The following is a 22,391-nucleotide window of genomic DNA, read 5'->3' as shown; positions in this document are numbered from 1 at the left end:
TAATTAATGAATAAAGAAATGAGTTTTTACAAAATAAAAAAGTAATAAATTAAAATGTTTAGTTTAATTTTTTTTTTAAGAATGAAGAAAATAAAAAATTAAACTCTACAACAACATAAAAGTTGAATCTATACACATAAATTAGTATTTATTTTTGTTATTATTGATAATGTAATCATGTTAATTTCAAGTAAAAAATGCAGGACATAATTATAAAAAAATCAAAGTCAATTAGTATTAATTAATATTGAACGCACAAATAATATTGAAGTGTCTATCTACCCTAAATGCAAAATCCTAAAAAAACTAATGCAATTGCTACACTTAATGCTTAAAAATGAGAAAAGGAAAAATGTAAAAATAAATAAATATATATATATATATAGAAAATAAAAACAACAACATTGCAACAGATCTTTCATGTTACGAAAGACTATTTGATGAAACTCATAAATGAAGAGTATTGGTCTACATACTGGTCCCGACATGAAAATAACATCAAAGGAGAGACCTAAGTCAAGTCGAATAAAGACTGATATGGACATAAGAGAACAACATAATTGAACAAAAAAATGTTCATATTGTCAAACACTAGGACACACAAAAAGAACATGTCCCAATATTATTGAATTGTGCACTTCTCGTCATTAATTATTACCATTGAAGAAAATATTAAATAAATGATCATCTTTCATTTATTTTTCTTTGTATGATCAACATCTCCTTATTTAGTATCGTCTTATATCTCTTATCTTTATCTTGTTTGGATTTTTCTTTATATCTTGTATATTTATCTTATTTTGTTTTGCCTTTATTTTATATCTTATATGTTTTTAGTTATTATTTTTTTCTGCCATTGTTTATTTATTTTTGTTTTTTGTTTTTATTTTATTATTGCTGTTTTTATTTTCTATACTTATTTATTTTTGCATTTTTTTCTTCTCATTTTTAAGCATTAAGTGTAGCATTTGCACTAGTTTTTTTTAGGATTTTGCATTTAGGGTAGACACTTCAATATTATTTGTGTGTCCACTATTAATTAATACTATTTGACTTTGGTTTTTTTATAATTATGTCCTGTATTTTTTTACTTGAAATTAACATGATTACATCATCAATAATAATAAAAATAAATACTAATATATGTTTATAGATTCAACTTTTATGTTGTTGTAGGGTTTAATTTCTTATTTTCTTCATTCTTAAAAAAATAATTTTAAACTAAATATTTTTAATTTATTACTTTTTTTTTTTATTTTGTAAAAACTAATATCTTTATTTATTAATTATATTTCTAACTATTTTAAACATTAAAAATACTTATTTTTAATCCATTCAAAATTAAAATTATCAAAAAAATAATAATTTATTATTTATTTATTTATTTTTAAAAATGTGCTAGATAGGGAAATAAAAAATAAAAGGGTGCTAGATAGGGAAATAAAAACAAAAGGGTGCTAGATAAGGAAATAAAAGCAAAAAGATACTAGGGAAATAAAAGTGTAAATGGTGATAGATAGAGAATTTACCCTCACGTGGACCTGTTATCGGGTGTGAATATATCAAAAACCTATATTAAAACTGTAAAGAGTAAAAGAGACAAATTTAGTATTGTTTTGAACCCTTTTTGTTTTTCTTATTTGTAGTTTATTTTCTTGTTTCCCAACTAACCACAAAGATTTTACCTCGTTAATAACACAAGGATGTAAATATTTTTAGACAATAATGAATTTATTTAGGGAACTTAATTATTTCTTGTTGTTAAAAAAATCATTCTATTGCATTAGAAGTCATGATCATGTTAAAATTAAATATTTATCCTCTCTGCTAAATACCAATTAAGCTCAATAGCTATAAAACGTTGACACGAAATTTCCTCATCATTTTGTTTGCTTAAATTTAACATTTAATTATTTAGTATCATTATACAGTCAAACATATTTTAAATTATTTTACCTTTTTAAAATAATTTTTCCAATAAAATAAACAATTTAATTTAAATATATTAAAGAAAAACATTGTTATAGATTTTGAATCTAAAAATTCATTTCATCCACTTTACAAATTTATTAATATTAGTATTTTTAATATTTATAATATTTTAGGTTGCATCGAAAATTCCTAATGAAAAAACATATTCAAATTAACTAAATTAGGAATTGTGTTTGAATAAGATATAGAAAATGACGGGGTGCTGATATTTTAACACTTAGAAAAAACTACTTACTGAATAATTTAAAATAATAAAATTTTAACTATATTTATTTTATTTTTTGACTCAAAATTCTAACACATACACTATTAACGTAGGTAATTAAGTGACGTTTTTTGAAGTCAAACTATTATTTTCTTAAAAGACTCAACTAGTATAACAGCAGATGTTAAAATGATTCAAAATACAAGTGTTTTAGAAACATGTATTTATTTTGTTCTTTATTATAAGATATTATTTTGAAATTTTATTATTATTATTTAATTACTATTTGTGTCTGATTTTTTTTTATATAAAATTTAATTAGAGTATTTTAGTTCATAAATAGTAAATGTTATGAATCGTCTCTTTCTCTTTATATATTAATTATTTAAGAATGACTTTAAAAATTTAAAATATTACAATATTAGACAGTTTAATATTAGGAATATTAATAATTATTTTTAATGAATAAAATTGATAAAAAAAATAATAATTTAAACAGCTGGTATTTTCAATTAATGAAAAATCATTTATTGGCTTCATACAATTAATGAAATATTGATTTGAGATTACTTAACTTAACATTAAAAAAATGAACAAACCAAAAGGTCAGTTACAAAATATAAAAATTATAAATAAAGTCAAATTGAGTCAATTTAAAGAAAGAACATAGTGGAACACAGTAACACACGTAAGTTAAAGTAAATTGAATAATTAATACTGAATAGAAAATAAAAAAAATGGTCTGAATTAGTTGCTAATTAACCCTCCATTACATTTCCACGCTTAACTAATAACGTTTGATATAAATCCTCATTAGATTGACAAAGCAAAGTCTGAAGGGGAGAAAAACAAATCGATTGGTGGTTCAAATGCAGCAGCACCACCAAGTGTAAGAATCTTCCGTTTCAAACTTTATCGATTCTGTTCTGATCAATTTCTTCCTCAGTGAGCGACTGAGAGTGCGTGCGTGCGTGCGTTCATCAGCATGTCCACCATCGATATGGAAGGCGAGGGGGCGGAGAGTGCAAAAAGAGACGACGACGTTTCGCCGATCGAGGAGGTTCGGATGGTGGTGTCGAACGAAGACAATCCGAACGAGCCGGTTTGGACGTTCCGCATGTGGCTCCTGGGGATCATGGCGGTGGTATTGCTCTCGTTCTTGAACACATTCTTCGGGTATCGGAGCCAGCCGCTCACGGTGACGATGATATCGGTTCAGGTGGCGACGCTTCCCATCGGGCGCTTCATGGCGAAGGTTCTCCCGCGAAGGAAGGTTCGGATCGGAGGGAGAGAATTTTCACTAAACCCTGGGCCCTTCAACACAAAGGAGCACGTGCTGATTTCGATATTCGCGAATGCTGGTGCCGCGTTTGGGAGCGGTTCGGCTTATGCCGTTGGCATTGTGGATATAATACGCGTGTTTTATGGGAGGAAGATTACCTTCTTGGCTAGCTGGCTCCTGGTCTTGACCACACAGGTAATGTTAAAAAGTGTAAGACCTGATGAGTGTGTAAGAGTAGTTTCAAGATTGAAACGAATTGCGTTATTCATTGAATACTGAAGGATGGCTATGGTTATGGACGCAGGTGTTAGGGTATGGATGGGCGGGGATAATGAAGAAGTACGTGGTGGAGCCGGCAGAGATGTGGTGGCCCGGTACTCTAGTCCAAGTCTCTCTCTTCAGGTAAACTAATCGTCTTTTCTACTATTTTCACTTTTTTCATCCATTTACTTTCTCAATTTTATTTTACCAATTCCATTCAATATTATATTATTTTAATACTACAATCTCACCTCCTTTATAACTTAAATCTACAATTAATTGTAAATTGAATGCATATATTTTGTAACAGTACGATCAAGTATAAAAAATTAAGATGTAAAAATACACCTCTAACGTTATTCATTACATAATGTGATATTCACTATATTTGTAATATATCATTTCCCATCATAGGAATTCACGATATTATGAGATGTTTCCATTGATTCCAATTTTGGCTTTATTTAAGAGAAACTCCTTTGTTAATTGAAATCAACCGGGAAACCATTTGCATAGATTTTTCTATACCGTGTCTGTATTTGTGTAAAAATGGTTTCCTTGATCCGAGTCTGAATTCACCATACCCAGATATACATGCTGTGAATGCCATATGATTTTTCCAAAATTTAGAAGAAACTTAACCTTTTGCCTAAGGACAGGTTTAAAAAGGAGTCTTTTAAACGTTTTGTCTAACGACATGGTTAAAAATATTATTTTGCTAACTACGTATAGTTAAAGAGATCAGTTTACAAGAAATTTTATTTTTTCTTTTCATGAGTTCATATTTTTTTAAATATTATTATTTTTTGTTTACTGTTTTGTAATTTAGATCAATTCAACGTTGAGTTGTTTAAGGACTTTATATTAAATAAAAAATTAATAATTTTTTTTTATAAATGAAGTATAATTTTGAAAAGTATCAAATTATCATATTCCATGGGAAGAGAAGGGGTCACGATTTTAAATGCATTATTCATTGAATGTAAAACTCTAATCACATTATCGTAGTTTACTATTTGTAATTATATTTGTAGTGACGTGCCTGATATGGCTTATATGTGATGTTAAATAAAAGAATCTTTCTTCTATTTGGACAAACATTAAGAGGAAGTTCTTATTACAGGATTATATTAAAATCTTGTCTCCTTCTCATTCATTAACTTATTACGCGTTTTTTTTAAATACTGAAATCTATACACTATTCAATTAATATTTTAAGATAAAAAATATTTCAGAAACTTTTGTTTTAGTCTTTTTATACATATATAGGTGGTCACACAATTTAAATTTAATGAAACGGGATCATGTTAATTTTGAACAAAGAGAGATCCATTCTCATGTTTGATGACCACCATCTTCCTTTCCTTTTGTTTCCTACATGACGTGTTTATTGTGCTTTTTATATTTGTATTTTGACTAACTAACATATGATTTTAGTATCTCAATATCTTGTTACTCGATATAATTAACTATCAAATTCTTATTTTCTTTAGGATAAATTTGAGATAGAGTTTGATTTAAAGGATTTGGAAATAAAAAATAATTATGAATGCGCGTTAGGTTAAATTATGGAAGAATAGAGTGATTGGGATTTAATTAAAAGGGAAATGTGATTATTTTGAGAATACTTTCTATGGTATATTTTACTGTTTTTTAAACATTTTAGAAAATTTCTTTCTTTCTTTTAAAATATTTAGTAGAAAAATATTATTTATTTTTTTTTCATTTTTTTTTGTGTTCTTTAAAATGGAATTAGAAATCATAATGAATTTGGGAAGAATAAAAAAAGGACAGTTATTTGACTTCCCTTAAAAGACAACTTTTTAACCATTTTTTCCATTATATTCCTTTTCCTTTTTTAATAGATCTCCTATTACTTATTTACCCATTGATTTTTTCTATTTGGAATGAATATTTTTACATTTTTAAATAATTTCTTTAGTGGCATAGGGTTTTGAAAAGAAAAGAAAATTAGAATTTTATTGAGAAACTTGATCTTAATATTTCTTAAGAATAGAGAATTTCATTATAATAATTAAAATCAGGAGACTAAATTTTATATAATCTGTACATGTCTCTTTGGAGAGATTAAAAAGAGAGAATTATCATATAAGATGAGCGATATACTAGAGAGAAATAAAAGTAAAATATCATCTTAGATTGTAATGTATTTTTATTTGTCTTAAATTCGTGGGTACAATTTTTTTAAAAAAAATTATAAAAATCACTCTACTAAATTTAATTCCTTTAATTTTTTTCTGTTGATTCTTAGTCAGAAATGCATTTTTATTGACAAAAACAGTTAAGTAACCTTCAACTAGACTATTTTTTATTTATTAAATAGCGCTCTTATTTTTAAGCAACTTATAGGCGATTGATGCAAATGCTCTTATAAATTATTGGAACATATTATCACTAAATAGTATAAATATTAAGAGTCAAAGTTGTTATATAAGGACCAAAGGTATATATAAAATGTCATCTATTTGGTTATTTTAATTATAACAGTGAAATTCTTGTTCTTTTGAATGCGAACATTTTGCAGGGCGTTGCATGAAAAAGAGCGGAAGCGCATGTCAAAAGAGAAATTCTTTATCATCGCACTTACTTGCAGCTTCGCGTGGTACGTGGTTCCTGGCTACCTATTTCCGACGCTGTCAATTATTTCGTGGGTGTGCTGGATATTTCCACATTCAGTTACTGCCCATCAGGTTGGGTCCGGCACGAACGGACTTGGCTTGGGTTCCTTTTCCCTTGACTGGACCACCATTGCTTCATTCCTTGGCAATCCCCTTGTCACTCCTTTCTTTGCAATAGCAAACGTCTTCGTCGGCTACATTTTATTGATCTACCTCATCATACCCACCGCATACTGGGGACTTAATCTCTACAGCGCCAAGAACTTTCCCATATACTCTTCTAGTCTATTCACTGCCAATGGTGACGCCTACAATGTTACGGCCATTGTCAATCAAAAGTTTGAGATAGATATGCAAGCATACGAGAAACAAGGTCTAGTCAACTTAAGTGTCTTCTTTGCTATTAGTTATGGCCTTGGTTTTGCTGCCATTGCCTCCTCCCTCACTCACGTGGCCATATTCAACGGAAGGTACCTAATGGTTACTTTAAAAGCAATACGCATTTTCTAGTTCTTCCTTATATTTACTATAACGTTAAAACTAAATTAATATTGTTGGTGTTAAACAGGGAGATATATGAACAATTCCGATCTTCACGATCCGGAAAGGAAGACATTCACACAAGACTGATGAAGAAGTACAAGTCAATACCTAATTGGTGGTTTCATGTGACGCTTTTGCTTTCCTTTTTACTTGCACTTTTACTGTGTACTGTCATGAAAGATCAGGTACAAATGCCATGGTGGGGTCTCATCTTTGCATCTGGGCTTGCACTTACTTTTACTCTCCCCATTAGCATCATAACGGCCACCACAAATCAGGTATTTAAGAAACTAGTACTATTTGAACCATCTGTTCTTTCTCCGGAGTGGGAAATTGCTATGTTTTGATTCATCAAATGAAGAGATACCTCACATAGTATGAGACGTACGTATACTAACCGTCATATTGTTTTTATTATATTCTTTACCCCTTTCATTTTCAGAGTCCAGGTTTGAATATTATTACTGAGTACATCATGGGTGTGATTTTACCGGGAAAACCAATAGCAAACGTTTGCTTCAAGACCTATGGGTACATAAGTATGTCACAGGCTGTTTCCTTTCTGTCTGATTTCAAGCTAGGGCACTATATGAAGATTCCGCCACGGTCCATGTTTATAGTTCAGGTATATTCTTCTGTTACGCATTTTATTTTTTTATTGAAAAAAAAAATTATACTTTCACTAACTTTTTGAACTGTGTAAAATTCTTATAGTTAAATAATATAGAAAAATATTAAAATAAAAAAAAATTGGGATTATGAATCTATCATCATCCGTGGAAAAATATAATCAATACAGAATGATTTGAGAGAACGTACAGACCTAATTATCCAATCATGATGTGACTTAACGAGCATGGACGAGAAACGTTTAATTAGACTCCACTTGTTACATCTATTTAAAATTATTTTTAAATAACTTGAGAAGAAAAATTATAAATTATTTAAATGCGGTAGTAGTAGTAAATTAAATTAAATTAAATCCTGTGTATAGTTATCTAAGTAGTGGGTAATTGAAACCTTTTGATACTATGTATTAGGTTATAGGGACGCTGATAGCAGGAAGCGTGGACGTTGGTGTGGCCTGGTGGTTGCTAGGTTCAATAAAGAATATATGCAAGCAAGATTTGCTGCCCGAAAACAGTCCATGGACTTGTCCGGGTGATCATGTATTCTTTGATGCATCTGTGATCTGGGGTTTGGTTGGCCCAAAGAGAATTTTCGGTACTCTTGGGAAATACCAAAAGCTGAATTGGTTCTTCTTAATAGGAGCAGTGGGACCAGTTGTTATATGGGCACTCCGGAAACTCTTTCCCAAACAACATTGGATATCCTTAATTCACCTTCCTGTACTTCTTGGAGCAACTGCCAACATGCCACCAGCTAGCACAGTGAACTTCAATTCATGGATTGTTGTTGGCACAATCTTTAACTATTTTGTGTTCAAATATCGTAAGAATTGGTGGCAGCGATACAATTATGTGCTAGCTGCAGCTTTGGACGCTGGATTGGCTTTCATGACGGTTCTTCTATACTTCGCAGTTACCATGGAGGGAAAAGGCATTGAATGGTGGGGAACTGGTGAGCACTGTCCCCTTGCCAAATGTCCAACAGCAAAAGGTGTAGTTGCTGATGCCTGTCCTCTCTTTTGATTTCCATTCCCTTCATTATATATTTTCTAATGACTGAGGAAATGTATATTCATCCATTACTATTTCTTCTATAAATACAACTTCCCTTATATTCTTCATTTTTGTTCCACCTTTTTTAAATTCTCATTCCTCAACAAATCATACTCTTTTTTTCATTTTGCTTCTCTTTAGTATCTTTATACATCTCAAACAACCTTGATGTATTAGTTTTAGCTTTTTCTTTTATTCACTATTTTTTAACTATTACTTTACTGTATATTAAGATAATTAATATAATAAATAATACTCTAAAATGAGATAACTAAGTTATTTTTAACTATATATATATATATATTTTTTTTTTTAGTAACATTTTTTTTTATATTAGTAAGGTAAATTGCATATAACTCTTTATATCTTTTTTTAAATCTTTCATACATTATGAACAATGAATTTTATTATTTTTAATATATATATATATTAAAAGTTGTATAAAATAATCATTATTTTTTTTTCTATCCTTATATAATTTAAAATTGATATATAAAATAGTTTTTAATAACTTATTAAATATACTAAACTCTATTATGTAATACAAAATAAAAATTATATATAGTTACATTCTTTAAGTAATATTTTGTTAAAAAAAGTAACCAGTATTTAGTAAAAATAATATAAAATTCATAATATATTAAAATTAAATTTAATTGTATGTAATTGTCTTATTTATATAAAACAGTTTATACAATTACATACTTAAAATAGTTTATTTATGGTGTAGTTAAATATTCGATTCTCCTCCTTTAACCTATAGCTTTTTAGGGTGAATTCTCAATGCTTATCACAGATGATATAAGAGTCACTTGTGTCTCTGAAAATATTATCTACAATATTTATACTAACTAAAGTTAATAATAAAGATTAAAAAATATATATTATGAAAATATAAAAAAAAAATCATAAAAACTAAAAGAAAAAGAGAGTTATATCAACAACAACTTAAACTGTGAACCAATTACAAAACATAATAATTTATAATTAGGTAGGTTTTTTATTTCTCCCGACTCGTTTTTTCTTGAGTCTGGACTGAAATAATAACTTTTAAAAATACTTAAATATGATATTATTAGATTTGAGAGTTTATGTAAATTTATAAAATTATATAGACTTCATTAAATTCGTCAGAGTTTATTTTATATAAAAATAATTAATAACTATAAATAAATTACCAATACTTCAATACTATAATTAAATAAAACATTAAAAGAATAATTTCCTAATATTGAAATAACTAAAGTATATCGCATTACTACTACATAAATATAAATTATATTAAATAAATAAGTCCATACAATTACTAGTAATTAGAAAGTGAGTATTACAAATAAATTAAAAAAAAATGTCATTTCTATTTTAAGTTCTATTTTCAATTTTAAATTTAAAAATAAAGTAACTATCTAATTAAAAGAAAATAAATCAACTAATATATTTCAATATAATTACACAGAAGAGAATTAAAGAAGAAAAAAAAGAAAGAAGAGAATGATAGAAATCGAGAACGATGTGAATGCGATAAACAAAGAACTATATAAGTTTGAACAAATCCAATGGACTAAACCAAAAATATTGTGACCTAAATTGATTTGTGTCATTTTTTGTCTAACTCTTTTTAGCCATAGTCTAAATAGATCATAGAATTATGAGTCAACTCATTTTATTAAATAATAATTATATTAAGAAAATAAAAATAATAGTATTTTTTAAAACACATATGCATTATAATTTATTTTATTTATATTAAATCATTATATTAAAATTAAAATTAATTTAATTTATAGAGCTAGAGTTTAGAAATACATATTATTTATTTAAAGTTATTTGATTTTTCAAAAAGCAAGTCAGAAGGGCTCAAGTAATGGACAACGCATAAAAAAGAGAATCTTGATGTGAACAGAAGAGACATCACAAACAAAGACAAAGTTGTGAACAAAGAATGGCGTCAAGAACGAAGAACAAAGAAAGGCATAAATAAGCACTACTTAAAAGTCACAAAATTCATTTGTTTAATCTTTCATTTTAGAAATTCTCTATTCTTCTCATCTTCTCTCAATGTTTAGAGCTGGCTTTTTACTCCTTCTGTTCGATTCCTCATTCTCATTAAGAATTAATTTTTTAAGTTAAAGTCACAAAATCAAGAGTATATTAGTTGATTTTTTCAGTAATTGTTTAACACTATTGAGTTTGTTTTTATTCTCTTTAATTTAAGATATTAAATTTTGTGATATTAATTTTCATTTTTAATTTTAAAATTTAAATTAAGAGTCATTTAAATCTTAATTTAATAATTAAATATAGATTAGATTAGATTAACTTATTTTTTTATAAGTAAAAAATAAAATAAAATATTTGAAGAATACTTCATTCCTATTTCAATTTCAGTGAACTTCCTCAACTAGGAAACTTTTTTTCAGCTAAAAAAAAGCAGTCTACATTCCACAAAAACCTACCCAGACCTACTACCACCCAAAAAGTGACTCTACTAAGCCATAAAAGGCCAAACAAAAACATTTAAATGGATCAATATATTAGATTATATTAATTGTCTCTATTACTTCATGAATTAAAGAGACATTCTATAAGCACAAATCACACATCAAATTGATCAGGCTACAAATTATATTATCACTCATGCACACTAAGATGCTAATTATATATATATTTTCTGAATCAAAAGCAAAAACTTTTGTTGGTTTCACTACCAATCGATGGTTGCAATAGTTGTTTTAAATAATTGCAAAATGATCTCATTGTCAGATTCTGCTGGAACAGGGAATACATAGGCTAGTCAACCATCATCTCAAAGCATCAAAGTTAGGAATTGTTTACCTAACTAGTAAATAAAATGCATAAAAGAGATTATCCAAGTGCAAAGTACTATTATATTAGTTTTTTAAATTAAAAAAAAAAGTTTGAAGATTTAAATTAAAATAATAGACAAATGATATGTTATAATATTTTTTATTTTATAACATTACTTAACATTGCTAATATAGTTAAGTTCACAAGATGAGCTTGAATATATTAATTTCCTGTAAACAATAATCTCTACTGGTGTGACATACAAATTGATAACACAGTGCAGTGCGTTATTGCTATCTGTACTATTTGTTACATCAGACATGAGAAATTTGTCTGTGTCAATATCTATATCTATATATATATATATATATATATATATATATATATATATATATATATATTACCTGACCTTAACTTAAGGGCTTGAGAACCTTAACTATCATATTGCTTGAGCAATTTATGTGAGGAAGGTGCTGCATATCTAGCAGAAAATCCACGATGCAATTCTTCGTCGTCCTCCACCAATCCCTCGTCAAAGTTCTGAGCATAGCTTAAAGGGTCATACTTAAAACCACCAACTGGTTTATTAGAGCTTGTTCTCTTCGCCCATGGAAGCTTCATTTTAAGACAACCCCAGCATGAAAGCCACCCGTTTAATTTGCTTCTAGAAGATGAACTTTTTTCCATGACTTCGAGTTTGCTTCATTCACGGAACGAAACTTCACTCTAGCTTCTAGTGTTTGTGCCTTGTGGTGTGCTGTTATCTTGTTCTGGACTTTTATTTGGTAAGGATTTTAAGTGTGTGGTAGAGAATAATAATAATTTAAGAAAAAACCTTTTTCGGTTTGTAATAGATAATGTAAGAATCGAAAATCTAGTTTTGTCCTTTTTATATTGACTGTGTGCTGATATGAAGAGAATATCAGAATGGCATTTAGATTTTTATTCTCCTAGTAAAATCGAGAGTGGGGTACAATTTCCTCATTAATCTGAAACTAGGAAGAACATAACTCATGAGGAATCTATCACTTTCTTTTTGTCCAATCAATATTCAATAGGTCGGTAATTTAGTGGAGAATCATAATTCCCATCACAATAGCTTTTCAAGTTTTCTTTCTACCTAATCATCATAAAGTAAAAAAGGGATTAGTCACACTGTTTAAATGGAACTTAGGACAATGGTCATCACTATGCCCTTAAAGAGCTAAATCGAAAAAGTTTCAGAAGAAGAAAACTACTTATAAGTTAAGTAGAATTTATTTTAAGTAGCTTTCTTCAAACTAATTTTAACTTATGTGTAAAAATTGATCATATTAACAAACATTTCAATATTATAAACGAGATTAATTTTGTTGTTGTGAGTTTGGAAAATTTTACAAGAAAAGAAAAAGTGAATAGCAGTTAATAATACTACTACTACTAATGATTGTCTCAAATGAAGAACTGCATACCAAATTTTTTGAACAGATTGACATTCCTTCTTTAAATTAAACAAGAGTGTAAATAAAGATTATGGATAGTGAATGTTTGAGAGTTTTTGGGTTTATGTAAACTAGAAAAAGCAAGTGCGTGGGGTTGAAATAATGTCAGTTGTACAAGGAAGACACTTTTCTCTTTGATTATGATTATGACCGCTGGATAATTTTTTGAAAGAGAATATTCGTAGGAGAACAACCGAATAAGCATTATTTAAGAAATTGAGAGTTGAGATATTTTCTCTTCTTTTTCGCATCTTCCTTTGTTTTAAATATTGTTCCTCTTATAAACAATAATTTAAGTCTAACTAAATTTAACAAAATTAATCTAAATTATAAACAATAATTTAAGACTAACTCAATACAACAAAATTAATCTAAATTATGGAATTTATTTATATGTTTAGATACTCTGAAATTTCTAATACTTCTATTTTTTGAGAGCATCCAACATTAAAAAAAATTAACTGTGAATATTACGATATATTAGATACTCTGAAATTTCTAATACTTCTATTTTTTGAGAGCATCCAACATTAAAAAAAATTAACTGTGAATATTACGATATATTCAATAAGATAAATTATTTATAAGTTTAACTCAATTTTACAAAACTAAATTATAAAATAATATTTATACCCACTAGTATATTTGATTATATTTATATTTACAAGAGTTTTTAAAACATTTTTAAATCAAATTTCCTAGTTTTACTAGGTCTAAATAAAATGATGTCACAGGGACATGAAGTTTCAAGACAATTTCATGAGCCCTAGATACCACCTATGCCCCCTCCTATAGTTTTTACAAATAAAGGAAAGTCTATTTAGACCTAATATATGATTCTTTGTATGCAAAGTCTTTTTACTAATTTTGGCTTTTATGCTTCTAACAAAAAGAAGAAGAATACAATAACATCTTAGGAACCATGACATTCATTTTTAACTTTTTTTTGGTTAGATGTGATGTGTTTGGTAAAATTGTATAGGATTTATTAATGCAGTTTGTGTTTTATTTCTTTTTCTTTTGTTTGCTCTTTTCTACAAAAAAAATAAAAAATCATGTTTCTGCATAATACATCAGAAAGAATATTAAAACAGTATAAGAAGGGCGTGGCAATAACAATGGTCTATTTTATAAGAATTGAAAAACAGAATTAAGGGTAGAGAGATTAAATATTCTTTCTCCTTCCAACTGCAGGTACTCCTCATCCATGGTCCATCCTTTCCAATCACTTGATATACAGTGACTGTGACGTTCGTTATGTATGAAATAGCATTTTTTTGTCTAAAATAATTGGAAAAATATCACGCCAATTATAACTGGAGATTCCCGAGAAAACAAAAAGCCATAACGGAGGTTGTCATGTTTGAATTTGTCACAGTGAAAAGCAACATCTGCCACGATAATGTGCCAATTAATGGTCCGAGTGGCATCCTTGCTCCCACACATTTCGTAAATGTAAAATTAAACGTGGAGCATGATAGAGGAAAGACCCAAAAAATAGTTCCACTCCAATCCAAGGAAATAAATTGAATGCAACAATACTAATAATACCTGCAAGTAAACCACTGGTGCTTGGTTTAGACTGGCTGGAGTGACTTTTGAGAAATTGAGCCAACTTCAAGGAGTTCACACTCGTTAGAAGCCTCCTTCAGAGCTATGGTGAAAACTTTGATGGGTACTCTATATTTTGTTTGTGTGTGTGAGCAATACGAGTCCCTCAAAGGTACAGCGAGGAACAGTCAATCATGGACAATGTCAGAAAGGATTAGCAACGGAGAAAATGAAGCACTCCTGAAATTGCATGAATTGTCTTTACTTTTTGAGTGACCATCGATGATCGATGAATCAATCACCCAATGCCATGAGAAAGTCACACAAACATGTAGGAAAAGCCCTCTAGTGGCATCGGCTCAACCAAACTGCTACAATAATTTTAAAAATACCACGCAAATAGCTTCTCAGTCGCATTTCTCTTGTATCATCAGTACAGCAAGTAGACAAATTAAGGCACCAATTATGTTGGCTTGTTTAAATTTGGCAACACTGATGAAACTCAGACCCATTGATAAAGCACATATCTTCATTTTACAACATACTGTGCTCTTGACCATTTGCTGAAAAAGAAATTGCTCTAAGCAAAATAAGACATCGGTACAAATTTATTTGAATCAATCATACCACAATCTGCATTCTTATCAAATATCTTGAAAAATAAGATTCAAAAACTGTCACCATGGATGCTGAAGTAGGGTGGGGAAACAGTATTATTAGCCTATATTAACTCCCAAGCAGTATATAATATAAATTATAATTAAATATGTCTGGACTGAATTACAATGACCTCCTAACAAAATTGACACGCATTTCGGCAGCCCCTCTTCCTCCTCAAAATAAAAATCCAATATCCAGAACAAGTAACTCACCTGAGGGGTTTAACAAAATCTATGTGCTCAAAAATGTTACTTAGCCATCTAAGTTTACAAGGTAAAAATGCATTTTATCCTACATCTTGACTGCTACCTGTTCAGCCGAACTTTTCTTCACAAATCCTCTCGAGCACAATACATTCAACAACTCCAAAGCTTCCTCAGCTAATCCTTCATCAGCAATGCCTTCTATAAGAATGGTATATGTAACTTCGGTAGGTCTGCATCCTTGCTCTACCATATAAGCCAGAAAATCAATAGCACGGCTAGTTTGCTGAGCCTTACAAAGTCCGAACATGATTGAGTTGTAAGTGATGGCATTGGGCTTAATACTTAATCCTTCCATGTCACGGAAAATTTTGATAGCCTTATCCACCTTTCCTTCACGGCCAAGTCCCCGAAGCAGTGAAGAGTACGTAATTATATCAGGTTTAAGACCCTTTCTGCGCATCTCTTCTAAGAGTTCCACAGCAGACTCTGTTTTTCCCACCTTTGCAAGACCATCAATAACCGTATTATAAGTAACTAAAACAGGTGAGCATCCCTTGCTACTTAGTTGATTCAGTATTTCAATTGCAGCATCCACCTTCCCGTCCTTGCATAGTGCTGTAAGCAAAGTGTTGTAGGTCACTATATCCGGGTAACAACCCCTTGACACCATTATTTCCAAATACTCAATTGCTCTATCCATCTTTTTCTCTTGACAAAACCCATGAAGCAATGGATTGTAACTCAAGGAATTTGGTACACAACCATGCTTTGGCATTTTCTCCAAGACATCAATGGCTCTCCCCAGTAACCGTTTCCGGCACAAGAAGTTAATCAAGATATTGAAAGTAACAACACTAGGGGAACAACCCTTCCTCAGCATGTCAGCTAAAAGCCTCTCAGCATCCATCCATCTCCCAGTGCTACACATGCTACGCAGAATAATGTTATGAGTTATCACATTCGGTTGACAACCATATGAAGGCATGCTATTCAAAAACTTAATAGCCTCATCCAATCTACCCTCCTTGCAAATACCATTGATAAGAACATTGTATGTGACTACATCAGGTTTGCATCCTTTGTTCCTCATCTCATCCAACAGTTTCATCGCCTGACCAACGCCACTTTCATTACAAGTTGCTTCAATCAAGATCGTGTAAGTAATCACATCAGGATAACACTCCCTCTGCAGCTGCCTGTCGAGAACCTCCATTGCCTCCTTCAATTTCCCACTGCTACACAAACTACGCAAAATGGTGTTATATGTAACAACATCCGGAGCAACACTCATTCTCTCCAAAACCTGCAAGGCTCTATCTATATCTCCTGATTTGCAATAACCACTAATCAAAACATTGTAAGTTATGACATCAGGAACAGCACCCGAATTCTCCAAAATTTCCATGACTCTCGTTGCTTTCTTAGTCTTCCCACCCTTGCAAAACCCACGAATTAAGCTGGTGCAGGCAATGACATCAGGGATATCCCCCTGGTATATCATGCGCTCCAGAAACTTAAGCCCTTCCTCCAATTCCCCGTTTCTAACCAACTTCCGGAGATGAATGTTGCTCGCAAACTCCTCGAAGTTCCGGGAACAGTTCACCCCGTTGCCCGAAGATTCCATGGCTATGCCATTCAAGTCCCCGTTTGGGGTTCTCACAATTTGTTGCAGTCTACCGTTCAAACCAGAGGTTTCGGATTTGGAAACAGCGAAAACGCGACTCTCTGAACGCTTTCTAAACCTAGTGGCTTTCAATTTTGTAAAGTGCGTAACAGTATCAGCAGATAGAATGAAAGGGCGCGAAACGGTGTTATCCGAAACCCTAGCTCTGATGATATGAAGGCGGTGAAATGAACAAAACTGTTCGGGTGATACCACTAAATCCATTGCTTTCTCTAAACTTGCAAAAGTATTGCCACTGAAACTGTAGTGATATGTAGAAAAAGATGATTGGATGAATGAAAAGTGTTTTTTGTTTACCTCTTTAAGTTTGAGAGGTTCGACGGAAACGGTGAGAAAGCGCGGTGGCTGATACCTTAGGGGGTTTTGCAGGGACCACAAAACCAGGGTACTTATCCTATACCCCTTCGTTCTCGTTCTTCAAAGACGCAGCTTTGTGATTTTGTCCTCACAATAAATTGGGCTTCCTTGGGCTTTCATTTTGTTACGACCTCTTTATCATTGGCCCATTCCTTTACTATTTGCATCCCTTTTCTGCACTTTCACATTTTACATCTTTTGAAAATTTAAATAATTGTGAAGCTATTCTTCTATTCACACCCCTCCTTCGTCCTCACTATTATAACTTCCAAATCAATTCATTCACAGCAAAATTCATCTAATTCTTCCACTACCAAAGCATAGAAAAATATATCATTATCCATTTGAATTTATGAGTTTAAGCCCATACGGCCCAACAAGATGAAAAGGGTAGGTTGTTGATGGCTCCCTTGTCTTAATGGCGCGTAAGGTAAATGCAGCTACTTTCTCTATCATCTATTTTAATGGCCGAAGGTTCCGAAAAGTCTCCTCAAATAAGTGTGGTTCAACAAGAGCAATTCTCCAATTGTTTATTTTACCCAAATTTTCCTTAATAATAACCTAACCCTCCTCTTCTTTCTGCCCCCATTCCAAATCTCTACTTTTGTAATCTCTCTCCCTCATATATATTTTTAATTTAATTTCGTTTCTATTTTTGTTTTCTTATTTCTTATAGTTATTAATGTCTTTCCTGTTTTAATTCTTTCGTTAAGATCTGGTCCTAGAACGAGGTCGCTTCTTTCTACGACATGGCAACGGTGTCCGATCAGGCCACTGGTATATGCACTCACTGGTAAACACCTCCCTCCCAATTTATGAAGGGTTTACGCTGGAATGATCACCAATTATTTTATCTCTGTTAAAGTGGGGAACTAGGTTTAGTGATTTTGTTATACAATATTGATTTACTTCCCTGTCAGTTCCAAGCTTAAAATCGTTGATAATTGGAATTTTCTGTTTCGTGGGTAAAAGCAATTTTACTCGTTACTGGTATCATATTTGACTCAGAACTGCTTCAGGGCGATGAAAGCCATGATGATGTGATTCTTGATTTCTTTTTTTTCCCCAGGGTGATGCTTTGTTCGTATTGAATGCCTAAATCACGTGTTTATGCTTTATCCTCAGGAGATTTGATCATGATTCTTTCTCGTTATGTTTTTCTTTGTCTTTTTAGTGATCGGGCTATCCCTTCTGCAAATATTGATTTGCATTATGCTCATTGCTCTCGGAACCTTGAAAGATGCAAAATTTGTTGCGATATGGTTCCGAAAACACTTGCCGAGGAGCACTATTTGAACACACATGCCCCGGTATGGAAACTTTTGTCTTGTTTTGCTTGATAAATATATAAGTTGAGAAGTTTTTGTATTTGGAGATAAAGAAAATCAGAGAATAAATACAAAAAAATTGAGTTTATTTTGAACTTTTTTTAGGGTCTAAATTGATGTCTCAGTGACAATTGGTTTGACAATTTTAGTTAGTGGTGGAAAATGATCCCCCGGTCCATGTATCATTCAATCGAACTCTTCAAGTTGACTGTAGATCTAATGGGTTGGATTTTTTAGATCTTTTCGATTCATAATGGTAATTGATCTAAATAGGATATATTAGACGCCAGCTTCTTCAACCGAGTCACCGAGAGAATTGTCTAACTGAATCTTGAGATTGTCCCATGAGTCACTCGGCTCCTCTTACTAGCTGTAACCATATCTCTGCAGATATTTTGGACTAATTGAATCTGCCAGGTAAAAAGTCTGTCATTCTTTGCTCTTTGTTATCCTGTTAGAGATCCCACATCAACTAAAGATAAAGTTAATTTGTAGTATATAAGTGAGTGCAAATCTCACTTTATAGATAAATTTTGTAAGGTTGAGTTAATATTAAACTTCGCTTCTTAAGAACCCTCTCAATCTCTAAAAGTTACCTTATGATGGGTCCTTATATTAGAATTTTATCGTTTGCATTTTGTTTTCTATATATGTAGTTCATATCATATATTCCGTCAGTTTTGTTCTTGAAACCTGTGTATATGAAAAAATGTTCAAATCAATAGCTCTAACAAAAAAGTATTTAAAATTTAATTAAATAAATACTTTATGATTTCCGGATTTCAAATTTACATATTAATAAAAGTATAATTTTTTGGGTCAGCTCCTCAGTTTGTCAACTGTTATGTTGTAGCTTTTAGGAAATAGTTTTCATTTTCTTTTTCCCCTCAATTTTCTCCCATGCTTTCCAACTGAAAATGACAACATTGAACTGTACATTGACTAAATATAAATTTGAAAACAACCTAATAAAAACGCAAGTCAATTTAAATTTGAACAAAATTGATTACTCAACTGTCTCTGGAATTTTTAAGTTACAAATAGTAATTTTGTGGCTCCTGAATTGTGAAAAAGGAGAATGGCAGAATTATAATCCCATAGACATATAAAAATTAGAAAAGAAAATAATAGATGGATTGAATATCCATCAAACTTTATTAATGGATGGGTTGGAGTGGGATTGATGATATATTTTCTAGCATGGCTTCTGAGTAATTGTTGCTTTAGTTCTTATATTTGGGACTTGTCGATGGAGTGTTGGTTCTATATTGTTTTTAAGATAATGGTGCTTTATAGAAAAAGATAATGGTTCGCAAGAGGGAATATATATTGGTTGGTGGGGGTTTACTTTCTTAAAGGATTCTTCCGTACTTTGATTTTTTGTATCTAGTAGATAGAGCAGGGTGGGTGGGGGTAAAGCTTTAGTAATCGGATATAAATATTAACCAGCTCTTTCAATTTTCCTATACTCAGTTAATATGGCTTTAATTTTTTAGCAATCATGTATGAAAAGGGGATGCAGTAACATGTGTAAATTATTTTAAACCTGTCCCAGTTTTACTATGTCCAGTATGTGATATGAAGGTGCCTGTCATATCATAGAGTGTAGAAACTTGGAGTGTCAACTCCATTCGCTAGAGGAGGCTGGCTACATGCCCATCAGTTCCTTCCCGTGGCCCCTCCCTTCCCCTTCACCCAAAGGCTGCCTAGCACATTATAACACAGTTCATGAAATCAGATTTAAAATTCACTTTTGCACTGGTTATTCAAAAGAAAATGGTAATTTGTGCAGGTTGCCTGTTCGCTGTGCAGTGAAACTATGGAACGTGATATTTTAGATATCCATAAAGATGAAAATTGTCCTAGAAGGATGGTCACCTGTGAGTTCTGTGAGTTTCCTTTGCCGGCCATTGATCTGGCTGAGCATCAGGTAGTGTTTATAAAGACTTTTGTATTTGAGAAGTCTACATCAATCAATGTACTCTGGTACTAATTTCAGTTTGATTTTTAAATATTCAGGAAGTATGTGGGAATCGAACAGAACTTTGTCACCTTTGTAACAAATATGTTCGACTGCGTGAAAGATACAACCATGAAGATAGTTGCAATAGAATTCAAGAAAATTCTTCAGGGTCTTCAAGGTAGGAAATGTCATTATTTGATTCCAGTATGTGTTTCAATTAGATTATTTTGTAGTTCAAAAAGCTTGTAATCAAAAGCTCCTTCAGAGAGTTTTGGGAGGAAAAAAATGTGATTTTTTCCACAAAATATAAAAAACAAAATGCATTCGTGAAAGATTATTTCTTGATGCAGCTTATAGTTGTCACGAGAGTTGGGGATGGATTTGTTTCTTAGAATTATGTTCCATCCTGTGCAGGTCTTAAATGCATTTTTGTGCTCTCTTTCTGAGATGCTTGGTGCCTGTTACTTGTAGTTGGTGCAATTTGTCTATTAGTAGCATGCAAATTTATGGTTGCTACAGAAATTTTTATAATTCATTTAGTGCTGAATTGTACATTTTGCAGGAGAGTGGCAAAGCACTGTCAGTTTAAAAATATATAACAATTATTAGTGTAGATGTTATTGAGAATAGGCAGGTCGTATATTAAGTGTAGATGGTAAAATAACAATTCACATACTGTTAACCACAGACAAGTTCCATGAAATTTTTGAACAATGAATTATCATCTGAGTGATATCTCCCGTTTTTCTGGAGTTGTTTGATTGTTAAAGGCATTATCTGGTTCAGTTTGTTTTTCTTCCCTTTAAAAGAAGTTCCTTCCTATTAGCTTTTGTTGAATTCCTTTTTCTGTGATTTGCTTCATAAAAGATGTCAAAAAATGGTCCTGTCAAGCTACATATGACATCAACTTGAATTATTCCGATGTTTACATTAAATCTTAAGAGGACTGATTTTATCTTGGAATGGGTCATTAATGATATGCACTTGTTTATTTTTGGTGATTGAATATTTACTTTTAATTTTCGTGTGAAGGTACGTGAGGCCAGTTGAAAGAGACGAAGGTCCTCGAAGAAGGCCGCAGAATGATTTCCCTAGAAAGCGTGTTTTTTTCACAATAGCAATCACCGGTATTGCTGTTATACTTGGGTCTATTTTTTTCCCGAGAAAGACAGATCTCAGCAATGTGCAATAACAGCGGAAAGAATACATGTCACTGTAAATTTGCTTGATCTGTATAATTTATTTGCATACAACAGAAGGTCGAATGAGATAATTATGGGATATCCTTCACCTGCGGATAAAACACATTGGCATTGTCATTAAATTATTATTGTGGTCTTCTATTTGATAGTGACAACTGCCAAGTAGCAAGAGATAAATGAGTCATTCGTTACCTATATTGCTATTTGTTTGTTAATCCTCTAATTATCTGGGAACTGCAATATTGTTTTTGGATAGAATCTGGGTAAGTTTTATTTGTTGGGTTTTGTTTATGAGACATTTAGGATGTGATTCCGTGTAGCTAATGTTAAGCAAATTTTAATAAATAATAACGTATGCAGATGAAGGTGAGTATTTAGCACTTTTGGATATGCATTTTACTTTCTTTTAATATAGGGATTACTTAATTATAAATATTCCTGTCTATTAAATGAAAAAAACATCTCGTGAAAAATAGATGAATTTCAGTTCAGATAAATAGACATATCTTTACCTAATTGTTACATACACAAATTTTTCTGTTTTTCT

The 22,391-nt window shown here is 31.1% G+C and overlaps 3 protein-coding genes across 4 annotated transcripts; 2 read left to right on the top strand and 1 right to left on the bottom strand.

The window, feature by feature from the left end:
* Positions 1–3,050: 3,050 nt before the first annotated feature.
* LOC137820347 (oligopeptide transporter 4-like) lies at positions 3,051–8,623 on the top strand. The gene is made up of 6 exons (XM_068624387.1): positions 3,051–3,674; positions 3,784–3,881; positions 6,286–6,849; positions 6,948–7,200; positions 7,365–7,547; positions 7,963–8,623. The coding sequence occupies exons 1-6, from the start codon at positions 3,183–3,185 to the stop codon at positions 8,572–8,574; spliced, it is 2,202 nt and encodes a 733-aa protein (XP_068480488.1). The 5' UTR covers positions 3,051–3,182; the 3' UTR covers positions 8,575–8,623.
* A 6,547-nt stretch (positions 8,624–15,170) lies between these two features.
* On the bottom strand, positions 15,171–17,415 carry LOC137820142 (pentatricopeptide repeat-containing protein At1g09900). The gene has a single exon (XM_068623993.1). The coding sequence runs from the start codon at positions 17,196–17,198 to the stop codon at positions 15,396–15,398; it is 1,803 nt and encodes a 600-aa protein (XP_068480094.1). The 5' UTR covers positions 17,199–17,415; the 3' UTR covers positions 15,171–15,395.
* Positions 17,416–17,640: 225 nt separating this feature from the next.
* On the top strand, positions 17,641–22,039 carry LOC137820143 (uncharacterized). Of its 2 annotated transcripts, none has more exons than XM_068623995.1 (6): positions 17,641–17,781; positions 18,065–18,144; positions 18,526–18,661; positions 20,472–20,609; positions 20,699–20,820; positions 21,675–22,039. In XM_068623995.1, exons 2-6 carry the CDS (start codon positions 18,101–18,103, stop codon positions 21,832–21,834), a joined length of 600 nt encoding a protein of 199 aa, XP_068480096.1. In that variant the 5' UTR covers positions 17,641–17,781; positions 18,065–18,100; the 3' UTR covers positions 21,835–22,039. The 2 variants fall into 2 exon arrangements, with proteins under 2 accessions (XP_068480096.1, XP_068480095.1); XM_068623994.1 differs by having other exon boundaries at positions 17,771–17,957.
* The last annotated feature ends 352 nt before the right edge of the window (positions 22,040–22,391 follow it).

Source organism: Phaseolus vulgaris, chromosome 9, assembly GCF_000499845.2.
Source record: "Phaseolus vulgaris cultivar G19833 chromosome 9, P. vulgaris v2.0, whole genome shotgun sequence".
In the NCBI taxonomy this organism is placed as follows: Eukaryota; Viridiplantae; Streptophyta; class Magnoliopsida; order Fabales; family Fabaceae; genus Phaseolus; species Phaseolus vulgaris.
Note: the sequence above shows the minus strand (reverse complement) of the source record. Positions and strands in the feature narration are given on the sequence as shown.